The 13,338-nt window shown below is 38.8% G+C and overlaps 1 protein-coding gene across 1 annotated transcript in view; it reads right to left on the reverse strand.

Annotated features, from left to right (window-relative positions):
* Positions 1–306: 306 nt before the first annotated feature.
* Positions 307–13,338, reverse strand: part of LOC123528849 (methionine aminopeptidase 2-like) — a 29,824-nt gene continuing 16,792 nt past the window's right edge. The window contains 7 exon segments of the mRNA XM_045308877.2: positions 307–442; positions 444–472; positions 474–585; positions 4,839–4,954; positions 5,671–5,871; positions 8,296–8,390; positions 12,311–12,548. Coding sequence (XP_045164812.2) covers positions 307–442; positions 444–472; positions 474–585; positions 4,839–4,954; positions 5,671–5,871; positions 8,296–8,390; positions 12,311–12,548 — 927 coding nt within the window.

The raw sequence follows: 13,338 nt of genomic DNA on the forward strand, positions 1-13,338 counted from the left end.
GCGTGGACAAGGGATACATTTCTTTTAATATCTAATTTCTAGCATTTGACTAGCCTGTGCAATGTATGTGTGTGTGGGTGTGGTGTTCAAAGGTTTTTATAAGCCTAAAAGTTTTGTTTTTTTTTAAAAATAAAAAAATCAAAAAATCAATGTTATACATAGAAAAAGAAAATTTTACATCAGTGCTTTTCTTAAAACAGTCTTAAAACGAAAAATTTTTTTTTTTAATAAGCGTTTGTACTTTAAAAGCTTAAAAAGATTTTTTTTCAGGTAAACACCAAAATTTTTTTGATCCCTGAAAAAATCCTACACTGTGGAGACTCTTGGTAAGGGGTATGGGGGTTCAAAAATCATGCCTCGGTGGTAATTTTTTGCGTTGGCCCAAAAAGTAAGGGATGCTAAAAATGGCTGTATAAAAGCCTTGATATCACAAAGAGGTGGTAGGGTCCAGTATGCCAACCCATAGGTTTTTTTAAACCCCTGAGGTATTTCGACTCTCCTAAACGATCCAACCAGCGACGACAGAATGCTAACGTCCCGAAATTCTGATTGATTGTGTTCAGCAGGGTTTTAGCTCTCTGTAACCTGAAAATCAATACTAGCATTGGTAACTTACTGCAAAAAAAATTTACATTCTCTTTTTTTCTAGCCAGTACTAGCCATATACGAAAAAGCTTGTTCATTAAAATTTAAACCGCCTGAGCAGTCACCTTAAAAGCAGCCCTTTCCTTAAACAGCCAGTCAGCTTCAAAAAAGACTTTTGTTAACCTTTTGGGAGCCAAATTTAAGTTCCTTGACGGTGCTTAAAAACAGGTTTTATGTATAGAAAATCACGGCTTTTTCTTTCATTCTGATCTCGACAAAAATATGGCTAATCGAACTGTATGTCATTTTTTTAATTCCTTAAATTAACAGTGTTTTGGTTTTCACCAGTATAGTCCTTCTCCACAAGTAAATGCTAAAAGCTTTAACTTTTCACATGAATCGGTGGAGGCAAAGGTTTCGACACAATTCTTTTTCCCCAAAATTTCCCCTTAAGAACTGCCCCTTTTCTGAGTCAAACTCAAAACCTGTAGTGGGGAGATCTGCAATCTTCCCTTAAAGAGTTAAAGGGTAGGTAGGTACTAATATTGAAAAAAAGCATCTCTAAATAATAGCTGTTTTGTGTACTTTTAGTGTTCAATTTTTTGGTGGCAAATTTTGCCACTTGCAAAATGCATAGTACTACATAACTTAAATTAAATGTCGGAAAAACTCTGTACGTGTTCCTCTCTTTAGCAACATTTTACGGAGACAAGCATTTGTTTGTTTAGAGAGGGGTGTTTTATGAGGACCCAACCCATGGCAAAAAAAGAGTTTGAAAAAAAGAAAGATATTATAGCCCAAAAAACAAGAGTGCCCGCATGTACAATTACGCCCGTCATAGAAAAATTTTTTACCCTGACCTGATTTGCAAATGGGTTTTTAAAAATGGGTTGTGTAGTATTTTTTTGTAATTCTTTTTTTTTTGAGTCACAAAAAAAATCCTTTCCAGGAAAGATACCCTTAAAATACACCCAAAAAATTTTAAAAAACATTATGTTGAACCCCAGAAAAGTGGTCTTTGGGTTTTTCCCCACGGGCAATTATAAAAAAAATTTTTAGTAAAAACTTTAGGGGAAATTAAATTTCATGGTTCATTTCAGAATCAGAGACAAAATTTAAGTACTTTTCAAGGGGCTTTTTAAAGATATTTACAATTTTTCAAGGTATTTTCTTTCAAAAAACCGTGACCTAAATTTAACAATTTTTATGAGTTTTTTTGTTTCTCATGTAATGCAAAATAAAAAAACCTCACTTGCACACCTTTGAAAATGGTAATTGGATGTAGGGCTGATGTGATTCATATTTTGCTGTTTAATGCTTTTCTTGTGACTTTTTAGCGCACTCCCACAGATGATAAGTCAAAAATTTTGTAACGAAGTACAAATACCCTTTGTTCGGTCTGCTTTATAGGGCTTCAGCCACTGTTTATATTCGTCCTTTGTCTCCCACTTACTTGAGTAAACACATTTATTTTCTTACTCATTTTAAATTTACTGGAAACACTCGCAAACAGCAAAAAATAGGAAGTTGTTTTTTACCGTGTTTTTTTTTAACGGAAACGGAAATATACAAACGGTGATATAGTAGAAATAGCCTTCTGTGTAAATATCGATAAAATGCAGCCGTAGACCACTACCAAAGCATACGGGGAAATCAATAAGTGACCCGATCCGGCAATTTCAAGAATTTATTTTCATTTTGTCCGATTTATTTTAAGCCTTATTCTTTTTGCAAAGCAAAGTTACGGACAGAATGTTTTCAAGGAGTGAAAGGTCAAATTCAAGCAGTTTTTCTCAAAATTCAAGTACTTTTCCAGGTTTTGTAGGGTTTTTGTCATTTTCAAGGACTACCATCGAATTGAAGGACTTTTCAAGGCCTGTACGAACCCTGTTAATCTAAAAATCCTTACCAGGTAGAGATAGGTCAAAATACACCTCAAAATTGGATGTAACATGCATGTTGTACTACAGAAAAGTGGTCTCGATTTTACCCTACGACTAGTAATGAAAAAGTTACAATATAAGCTATCTATAGTAACAACAAAGGGAAGTAATTCTAAAGAAGGGACCTGTGCATGACACTCCATCTCATGATGGTGTACAATTGTGCCAAGTTACATCAAAATCCCTCCATGCATGAAGAAGAAACGCTCCAGACAAAGTCATTCTTGTATCTGGCCTTTGGCCTCTAAGTGTGACCTTGACCTTAGACCTAGGGACCTGGTTCTTGTGCATGACACTCCGTCTCATGGTGGTGAACAATTGTGCCAAGTTACATCAAAATCCCTCTATGCATGAAGAAGATATGCTCCGGACAAAGTCATTCTTGAATTTGACCTTTGACCTCTAAGTGTGACCTTGACCTTAGACCTATGGACCTGGTTCTTGCACACAACACTCTGTCTCATGATGAAGAATTGTGCCAAGTTTCATCAAAATCCCTCCATGCATGAAGAAGATATGCTCCGGACAAAGTCTGTTGATGCCATCCGCCCGCCCGCCAGGGGCATTCCCATAATATGTCACGGGCGTATAAAAACTAGAAGATGCTTTTGAAGAAAAGCGCATGTCTCCCCAAACGCATAGTCGTATAGGCAAGAAGTCAATAGGGGACAGGAGCGAAAGTCGAAGAGATACTGATGGTTGGATGCCACTCATCTACTATGCATATCCAATCATCCTATGAAGTTTCAACATTCTGAATCAAGTGGTTCTCAAGTTATTGATAGGAAATGGTTTTCCTTGATCAGGCCCCTGTGACCTTGACCTTTAACGGAGTGACCCCAAAATCAATAGGGGTCATCTACTCTGCATGACCAATCATCCTATGAAGTTTCAATATTCTGGGTAAAGTGGTTCTCAAGTTATTGATCAGAAATGGTTTTCCATGTTCAGGCCCCTGTGACCTTGACCTTTAACAGAGTGACCCCAAAATCAATAGGGGTCATCTACTCTGCATGACCAATCATCCTATGAATTTTCAACATTCTGGGTAAAGTGGTTCTACAGTGATTGATCAGAAATGGTTTTCCATGTTCAGGCCTCTGTGACCTTGACCTTCATGGAGTGACCCCAAAATCAATAAGGGTCGTCTCCTCCATAAGCCCTGCCACCCTATGAAGTTTGAAGGTTCTAAGTGAAATGGTTCTCCAGTTATTGATCGGAAATGAAGTGTGACGTACGGACGACCAAACTTGGTTTGTGTGGCTACCCCATTGTTCTCTCTGTTGTTCTTTTAGCCACATAAGAGAAATTTATAGCCACATAACGGAATGAAACAAAAGAACTTACAGTTATCCATTGTTCTATAGCCACACAACCAGCATTCTGTGGGCGCGGAGAGACGGACAGGGCAAAAACAATGTCTCCCCCAGGGGGGGGGGGTGGGGGGGGGGGGGGAAGACATAAATATTCGTTTACATATAATATTTATCAGTCAGTATCAATTTAAAATGTTTTTTTTTTCTTCTTCATATGCATAGTGCAAGTAATATCAGACACAGATGAATTGCAATAGTTTTGAAGAGTAAACTGTTATAGAATTATATGAATATGGGGCTGACAGACACGTAAACCATGATTTTACAGTCAAATCTAGAGATTAACAGATTGAAAAGTAAATAAAAACATTAACAACGTGTTCATTAGGCATATTGTCGCTCGACTGCACATTTATAATTTGACCAAAAACCGCAGAAAAACGGCTTTATAATAACTGAGCAATCGGATTTCTCGTAATACTGCCGATGAATGTGTGAACAACAACTGACAACATTAATTGTAACAGTAAACAATAGCCATCCATACTCGCAAAAAACTACGTCTGTCTTTTGTTTGTTGTCTGTCCTTTAAACAGCGCTGGTCCCCGTGTTATGACAAATAATCCATTACATCCTATGTCTGGGTACCATTGATATTCAACAGTGCATGCATACATCATGTATCGGATATTCCTGTCCTGTCCGGCACAGTCCGTTTATTCTGTTATCTAACGGACATTGCAGATGTTGCTTAAGGGAGGTAACATGTTGCTTCGGTACGTCAATTTTTGTTGTTGTAGGGAATTACCGTTCTGGGGAGGGAAAAGTATGTTGATTTTGCTTAGAAGGAATTGAGTTTATCGCTCAAAGGAGGGAAAAGTTCAAGAGAAGTGTCGTTTAGGGAGGGAATACTGTACATTATGGGCTGTGGATGGAATAGATCTATATATATTATATACGTAGTAAAATATAAAGATGATAAAATATTCCGCACCTTAAAGGTACATGTCCAACTTCAAAATTCTTCATGTAGTGAGAAGTTTCCATATCATCATGAACAACACCTCGTCCAGTACTACCGAAAGTTTCTATAGCATAGAATTCCATTTCCTACAATATACAACCTTAACAATGTACCATCAACAACAACTTGTCATGTACTACCAAAAGTTTCTATAGCAAACAATTCCTTTTCCTATATAACACAAACAGTTTATATTCTTAGTTATACTGGTTGTTCACGAGGTATATATAGGCATACAGACAACTTCGGATTACTATCTGACATGGGCCGAGGGTCAGAAGGATCTCAGGCAGGTTTAAGTCCTGTTTACTTGTTAGCGGCCTGTTTGAGGAACAAGATGTACTTTTTTTCAGCAAATCCTGGACATAAGACAACCAGCCTTGTAACAAATCTCAGTAAACTTAACCTGCTTTGATTGTGTGGCTACATTACACCTCGATGTCTTTTTATAATAAGAATCTTGTGAGGTTTGGGGTGGGGAGGGCATAATCTGTGTGAGATCCCAATTAAAACAGAAAGAGCACATATTCCCGTGCTAATGATAATCTTGTTGTGAGGTTGGTGGGGGGGGGGGGGGGGGGGGGGGGGGGGGGGGGGGGGGGGGGGGGGGGGGGGGGGGGGGGGAGGGAGCACGAAAATGGGAGCTATATTACTACAGCAGAGAATACTGACTTAAGAGGGAAATGTGTTCATTGTGGAAACTATAAGTTCTAAAGGTTCTTGCCAGTACATACACCAGGCACAAGTCCTGCTTATGAGTCACGTAAGTCAAGGTGACAACATGAAACTTCAGTGTACAAACCTCCATTTTTGTTTGTTCTCCCCCTTTAACAATAGGTACAGTTTTTCCTGCATGTATTCGATACGGACCAATGGAATGACCATTAAGGTTGCGTATCGACTTCACTTGGTATGTTTTTCCATCTAGTTCTACTTCATATGACTCCATGACTTCCTGTATCGCTGAACCAACTTCACCCAGTCTCGCATCTATCCCTGCCTCCTATATAATGAACGAAAATATAGCAGTACATTTAAAACAGTCTGGGAATCCAGTCTGACAATTTCTAACCTGTTTTCTATCTGCAAATTGACAGACTGGAGAAACCTGTTTTCTGGCCGCAGCGCTTCATAAATTACGCTTGAAATATGCAGGTGTATGATGAATAGATGCCCATCAGCAATGATGAATTCCAATAAACACTAATACTATCAAGGAGTTTCCAGGTTAAATTTGAAACACATCATAGGTTATGTCCACGCGCTGAATCTGATATTGTTATGTAAGGATTTCAGGTTCCAAAAGTACAATTATAACAAGAGCTGTCTGTAAGACAATGCGCTCGACTTTTCTCAGTGCTTAATTCTGAATTAGAGCTTTACCAGAAAAAGGGGCATAACTCTGTCAAATTAAAATCAGTTATGGAGATTGTTTCTTTTGGTGTGGCCTTTGAAAGTAAATAACTACTTTTAAGTTTCAAGTCAATAGCTTAAAAAGTAACAGAGATATTAGACGTTATATAAAAGATTAACCAAAAAATTCAAAGTTAAAAAGGGGCATAACTCTGTCAAAATTCAAATCAGAGTTATGGGGATTGTTTCTACAGGTGTAGACTTTGATAGTAAAATAGTACTTTTGTGTAAAATAATCTTCTTTAAGTTTACAATAAATTTTCTGATCAATTTGACACATTGCGCCAACTTCAATATCGTAACAAGAGTTGTGAGCTGATAAAGAAGCTTGCTGCCAAAGATCCTATCCTAATTCCTTCATGTATGAATGTCTCTTACCCTAATTCCCTCATGAATTCATGTCTATAATATTTCTTACATTAATTCCAGTGTGAATGAACTTCTATAAAAGGTCTTACCTGATTTCGTATGTTTATGAATGTCTATAATATGTCAAACCCCAATACCTGTGTGTAAGAAAGCCTATTATAGATTTTACTCTAGTTCTTGTGTGTATGAACTTCTATTATAGATCTTACCTTAATTCCTGTGTATATGCAAGTCAATATTAAGCATGAACATCTAAAATAGATCTTACCCTAATTCGTGTATGTATGAATGTACAAGAGTTGTCAGCTGATAAAGAAGTTTGCTGCCAAAGATCTTACCCTAATTCCTTCATGTATGAACGTCTCTTACCCTAATTCCTTCATGTCTAAATGTCTCTTACCCTAATTCCTTCATGTATGAAGGTCTCTTATCCTAATTCCTTCATGTATGAATGTCTCTTATCCTAATTCCTTCATGTATGAATGTCTCTTACCCTAATTCCTTCATGTCTAAATGTCTCTTACCCTAATTCCTTCATGTATGAAGGTCTCTTATCCTAGTTCCTTCATGTATGAATGTCTCTTATCCTAATTCCTTCATGTATGAATGTCTCTTATCCTAATTCCTTCATGTATGAATGTCTCTTATCCTAATTCCTTCATGTATGAATGTCTCTTATCCTAATTCCTTCATGTATGAATGTCTCTTATCCTAATTCCTTCATGTCTAAATGTCTCTTACCCTAATTCCTTCATGTCTAAATGTCTCTTACCCTAATTCCTTCATGTATGAAGGTCTCTTATCCTAGTTCCTTCATGTATGAATGTCTCTTATCCTAATTCCTTCATGTATGAATGTCTCTTATCCTAATTCCTTCATGTATGAATGTCTCTTATCCTAATTCCTTCATGTATGAATGTCTCTTATCCTAATTCCTTCATGTATGAATGTCTGAAATACATCTCACCTTAATTCCTTTGTGTATGAACTTCTTTAATAGGTCTTACCCCAATCTCTGTGTGAATAAGTGTCTATAATAGGTATCACCATAAATCCTGTGTGTATCAATGTCCCTAACAGATTTTACCCTTATTCTTGTGTGTATATTGTTAAGTTATTTAACACTGTTCTGTACAATACAGATATATATTTGGATGAGTACCCAGCTGAGAAAACCATATTGGACGAGCAGCTAGGCGAGTCCAATATGTTTTCCCAGCTGGGTATGAGTTCAAATATTTCTTGTATTGTCCAGTACAATGTTAAATAACCTTTTTATTCTATATCTATTTTATTTTTGTACCGTGTTTTTAATCGTATTTTTTGGCTTTTGGTCATTTATAATTGTGTTTATATCCAAATCGGACATTGCCATTGCCATGACTTGCACTTTACAAACGACAAATAATCCTGATTTCAAGACGCAAAATCAAACTCAGTGCCTACTTCACCCGATTTACATTCGGAACATTTTCAAGCATTTCTGGCTTTATCGTATGTTTAACATGGACTGTTGAACTGTCGAAATACTTAAAGTTTTTTGGGTTTTTTTTTTGGTAATATATTGTATGGTCACATCTTGCAAATAAATGTTTACGATTGGATATAAAATAGATATAGAATAAACGTTTATAATAGATCTTACCCTAATTCCTGTATTTGTGGCAGCCTTCACAGCCTCCAGTAGTTTGTCATACTTCGGGTTAAAGGTCATTGTGAATGCACAATCAATGATATGACCTGAAACATAAATCAAACATCAGATCAGGATTGACAGGAACATAGCTTGGAGGGTATCATGACAATATACTGCTAACTTCTGTTGCCTAGCAAAGAAATGGAACAATTTGTAGATCCATTTGCGAATTTCATACTATGTTGTCACGCATCAAGAATAAAGACCGCCAAACAAAATTTTGAGACAATCCATTTAAAACACCAGGCAGCCACTCTGTGCAAAGATTTAAAAAAAAATACTGGAGTGAGGGAGTCAATGATTAATACTGGAGTGGGGGAGTCAATGATTTTTTTTCAATGCTTGGCTTTAGCAGACTTCATGCAGGTTTATAGTCCTGTTCTCTGACATCATTTCAGCTGAATGTAAAATGTAAAACATAGTAGCTGTCAACATCCTCATAAGGTCTTAACTGTTTGGAAATCAACGATGAAGTTGTAGCAGGGAACATTTTCCTATCTCTGAATGCTGATATCACATTCATGACATCATACATGACCTAAGACTACTTAGCCTCCCTGTAATATAAAATTTGTGACCTAAGATATGACCTTGCTGCCTTGCAATGTCACGTGTGACCGCAGATATTACCTTCTCGCCTTCCAGTGCCACATTTGCGACCTTAGACATGAACTTGTTGCCCCCCAGTGTTACGTCTGTGACCTCATATGCTCTTGTTGCCTCTCCTTGATATCACATTCGTGACCTCAGACATGACCGTTTAGCCTCCCTATGACATCAAATTATGATGAGTAAATACTCATAGGCCAAAACAGTTATCTAGAGCCCTGGTTGCCTCCCTGTTATATCATATTTGTGACCTCAGACACCACTTTCTTCCCTCCATGTGATATCTAGTTTGTGTCATAAACATTGCCTCCCTGTGATGTCACATTTGTGACCTCAGAAACCACCCTGTTGCCTCTCTTTCGTATTTAACTTGTAACCCAAGACATGACCTTGTTGCCTCCCTCTGATACTACTTTCATGACCTCAGATATGCCGTTGTTGCCTGCCTGTGAAGCCACATTCGTGATCTCAGACATGCCCTTGTTGCCTTCCTGTGATATCACACCTGTGACCTGAGACACAACTTTGTTGCCACCCTGTGGTATCTAATTTGTGACCTCAGACATGACCTTGTTGCCTCCCTCAAATCTCACTTTTCATTACCTCAGTTATGCCTTCTTACCTCCCTGTGAAAACACAGTCTGACACCAGAAATGACCTTGTTGCCTCCCTGTGATATCACATTCATGACTTCAGAAATGACCTTGTTGCCTCCCTGTGATATCACATTCATGACCTCAGAAATGATCTTGTTGCCTCCCTGTGATATCACATTCATGACCTCAGAAATGACCTTATTGCCCCCTGCAATATCACATTCATGACCTCAGAAATGATCTTGTTGCCTCCCTGTGATATCAAACTCATGACCTCAGAAATGATCTTGTTGCCTCCCTGTGATATCACATTCATTACTTCAGATATGCCTTGTTACCTCCCTGTGAAAATACAGTCTGACACCAGAATTGACCTTGTTGCCTTCCTGTGATAGCACATTCATGACCTCAGAAATGATCTTGTTGCCTCTCTGTGATATCACATTCATGACCTCAGAAATGATCTTGTTGCCTCCCTGTGATATCACATTCATGACCTCAGAAATGATCTTGTTGCCTCCCTGTGATATCACATTCATGACCTCAGAAATGAACTTGTTGCCTCCCTGTGATATCACATTCATGACCTCAGAAATGATCTTGTTACCTCCCTGTGATATCACATTCATTACCTCAGATATGCCTTGTTACCTCCCTGTGAAAACACAGTCTGACACCAGAAATGACCTTGTTGCCTCCCTGTGATATCACATTCATGACCTCAGAAATATCCTTGTTGCCTCTCTTTGATATCACATTTGCTACCTCAGACTTGACCTTGTTGCCTCCCTGTGATAACACATTCATGACCTCAGAAATGGCCTTGTTGCCCCCTGCGATATCACATTTGCTACCTCAGAAATATCCTTGTTGCCTCTCTGTGTTATCACATTTGCTACCTCAGACATGACCTTGTTGCCTCCCTGTGAAATCACATTCATGACCTCAGAAATATCCTTGTTGCCTCCCTGTGATATTACATTCATGACCTCAGACATGACCTTGTTGCCTCCCTGTGACTCACATTCATGACCTCAGACATGACCTTGTTGCCTCCCTGTGAAATCACATTCATGACCTCAGAAATATCCTTTTTGCCTCCCTATGATATTACATTTGCTACCTCACACTTGACCTTGTTACCTCCCTGTGATAACACATTCATGACCTCAGAAATGGCCTTGTTGCCCCCTGCAATATCATATTTGCTACCTCAGAAATGGCCTTGTTGCCTCCCTGTGATATCACATTCATGACCTCAGAAATATCCTTGTTGCCTCTCTTTGATATCACATTTGCTACCTCAGACTTGACCTTGTTGCCTCCCTGTGATAACACATTCATGACCTCAGAAATGGCCTTGTTGCCACCTGCGATATCACATTTGCTACCTCAGAAATATCCTTGTTGCCTCTCTGTGTTATCACATTTGCTACCTCAGAAATAACCTTGTTGCCTACCTGTGATATCACATTCATGACGGCAGAAATATCCTTGTTTCCTCTCTTTGATATCACATTTGCTCCCTCAGACTTGACCTTGTTGCCTCCCTGTGATAACACATTCATGACCTCAAAAATGGCCTTGTTGCCCCCTGCGATATCACATTTGCTACCTCAGAAATATCCTTGTTGCCTCTCTGTGTTATCACATTTGCTACCTCAGAAATAACCTTGTTGCCTCCCTGTGATATCACATTCATGATCTCAAAAATATCCTTGTTGCCTCCCTGTGAAATTACATTTGCTACCTCACACTTGACCTTGTTACCTCCCTGTGATATCACATTCTGACATTAGAAATGACCTTGTTGCCTCCCTGTGATATCACATTCATGACCGCAGAAATATCCTTGTTGCCTCTCTTTGATATCACATTTGCTACCTCAGACTTGACCTTGTTGCCTCCCTGTGATAACACATTCATGACCTCAGAAATGGCCTTGTTGCCCCCTGCGATATCACATTTGCTACCTCAGAAATATCCTTGTTGCCTCTCTGTGTTATCACATTTGCTACCTCAGAAATTACCTTGTTGCCTCCCTGTGATATCACATTCATGACCTCAAAAATATCCTTGTTGCCTCCCTGTGAAATTACATTTGCTACCTCACACTTGACCTTGTTACCTCCCTGTGATATCACATTCTGACATTAGAAATGACCTTGTTGCCTCCCTGTGATAACACATTCAGACATCAGATTTATTTATTTATTTTGTTGGGTTTATCGTCGCACCGACACAATTATAGGTCATATGGCGACTTTCCAGCTTTGATGGTGGAGGAAGACCCCAGGTGCCCCTCCGTGCATTATTTCATCACGAGCGGGCACCTGGGTAGAACCACCGACCTTCCGTAAACCAGCTGGATGGCTTCCTCACATGAAGAATTCAACGCCCCGAGTGAGGCTCGAACCCACATCGATGAGGGGCAAGTGATTTGAAGTCAGCGACATTCATGACCTCAGAAATGACCTTGTTGCCTCCCCTGTAACCTCAGACATGGCCTTGTTGCCTCCCTGTGATATCACATTCATGACCTCAGAAATGACCTTGTGCCCCCCCACCCACCCGTTATATTACATATGCTACTTCAGACATGCCCTTGTTGCCTTCCTGTGATATCACATTCACAACCATAGACATGACCTTGGACTACTTGAACAGAAGTCCTCTAATAGCTTGTTGGGCAGTGTCTTTCACCTTTATTTCTATACACTGCATAATCCAGAAAAAGTTACAACTTTAACATGCCATACCATTTATGTGCGTTCCAAAGTCTATCTTACACACATCATCGTATTGTAGAACTGTGGGGTCCCCAGCATTTGGTGTGTAATGAGCAGCACAATGATTCAATGAACAGCCTGTAGGAAAAGCCAGTCCAGCCTCCAAACCCTTTTCACCAATCAGTTTCCTCGCAATACCTTCTAGTGTTTCACAAATTTCAATCATTGTCATTCCAGGCTTTATTATGCTCTGCATGTGCTGTCTTGTCTGAAAACAAGAGGACCATGATGGTCCTGAATCGCTCACCTGTTCCCACATGACCCAGTTTTGAACTGAGTATGACGTTGTTTTTTCTATTATTTGACATAGTGACCTAGTTTTTGAGCTCATGTGACCTAGTTTTGAACCTGACCTAGATATCATTAAGATAAAAATTCTGACCAATTTTCATGAAGATCCATTGAAAAATATGGCCTCTAGAGAGGTCTCAAGGTTTTTTATTATTTGACCTACTGACCTAGTTATTGATGGCATGTGACCCAGTTTCGAATCTGACCTAGATATCATCAAGGTGAACATTCTGACCAATTTTCATGAAGATCCATTCAAAAGTATGGCCTCTATAGAGGTCACAAGGTTTTTCTATTTTTAGACCTACTGACCTAGTTTTTGACCGGAGTTGACCCAGTTTCAAACTTGACCTAGATAACATCAAGATAAACATTCAGACCAACTTTCATACAGATCCCATGAAAAATATGTCCTCTAGAGAGGTCACAAGGTTTTTTTATTATTTGACCTACCGACCTAGTTATTGACTGCACATGACCAAGTTTCAAACTTGATCTAGATATCATCAAGGTGAACATTCTGACCAATTTTCATGAAGATCCATTCAAAAATATGGCTTCTAGAGAGGTCACAAGGTTTTTCTATTTTTAGACCTACTGACCTAGTTTTTGACCGCACGTGACCCAGTTTCAAACTTGACCTAGATATCATCAAGATGAACATTCAGACCAACTTTCATACAGATCCCATGAAAAATATGGCCTCT

Source organism: Mercenaria mercenaria, chromosome 13, assembly GCF_021730395.1.
Source record: "Mercenaria mercenaria strain notata chromosome 13, MADL_Memer_1, whole genome shotgun sequence".
In the NCBI taxonomy this organism is placed as follows: Eukaryota; Metazoa; Mollusca; class Bivalvia; order Venerida; family Veneridae; genus Mercenaria; species Mercenaria mercenaria.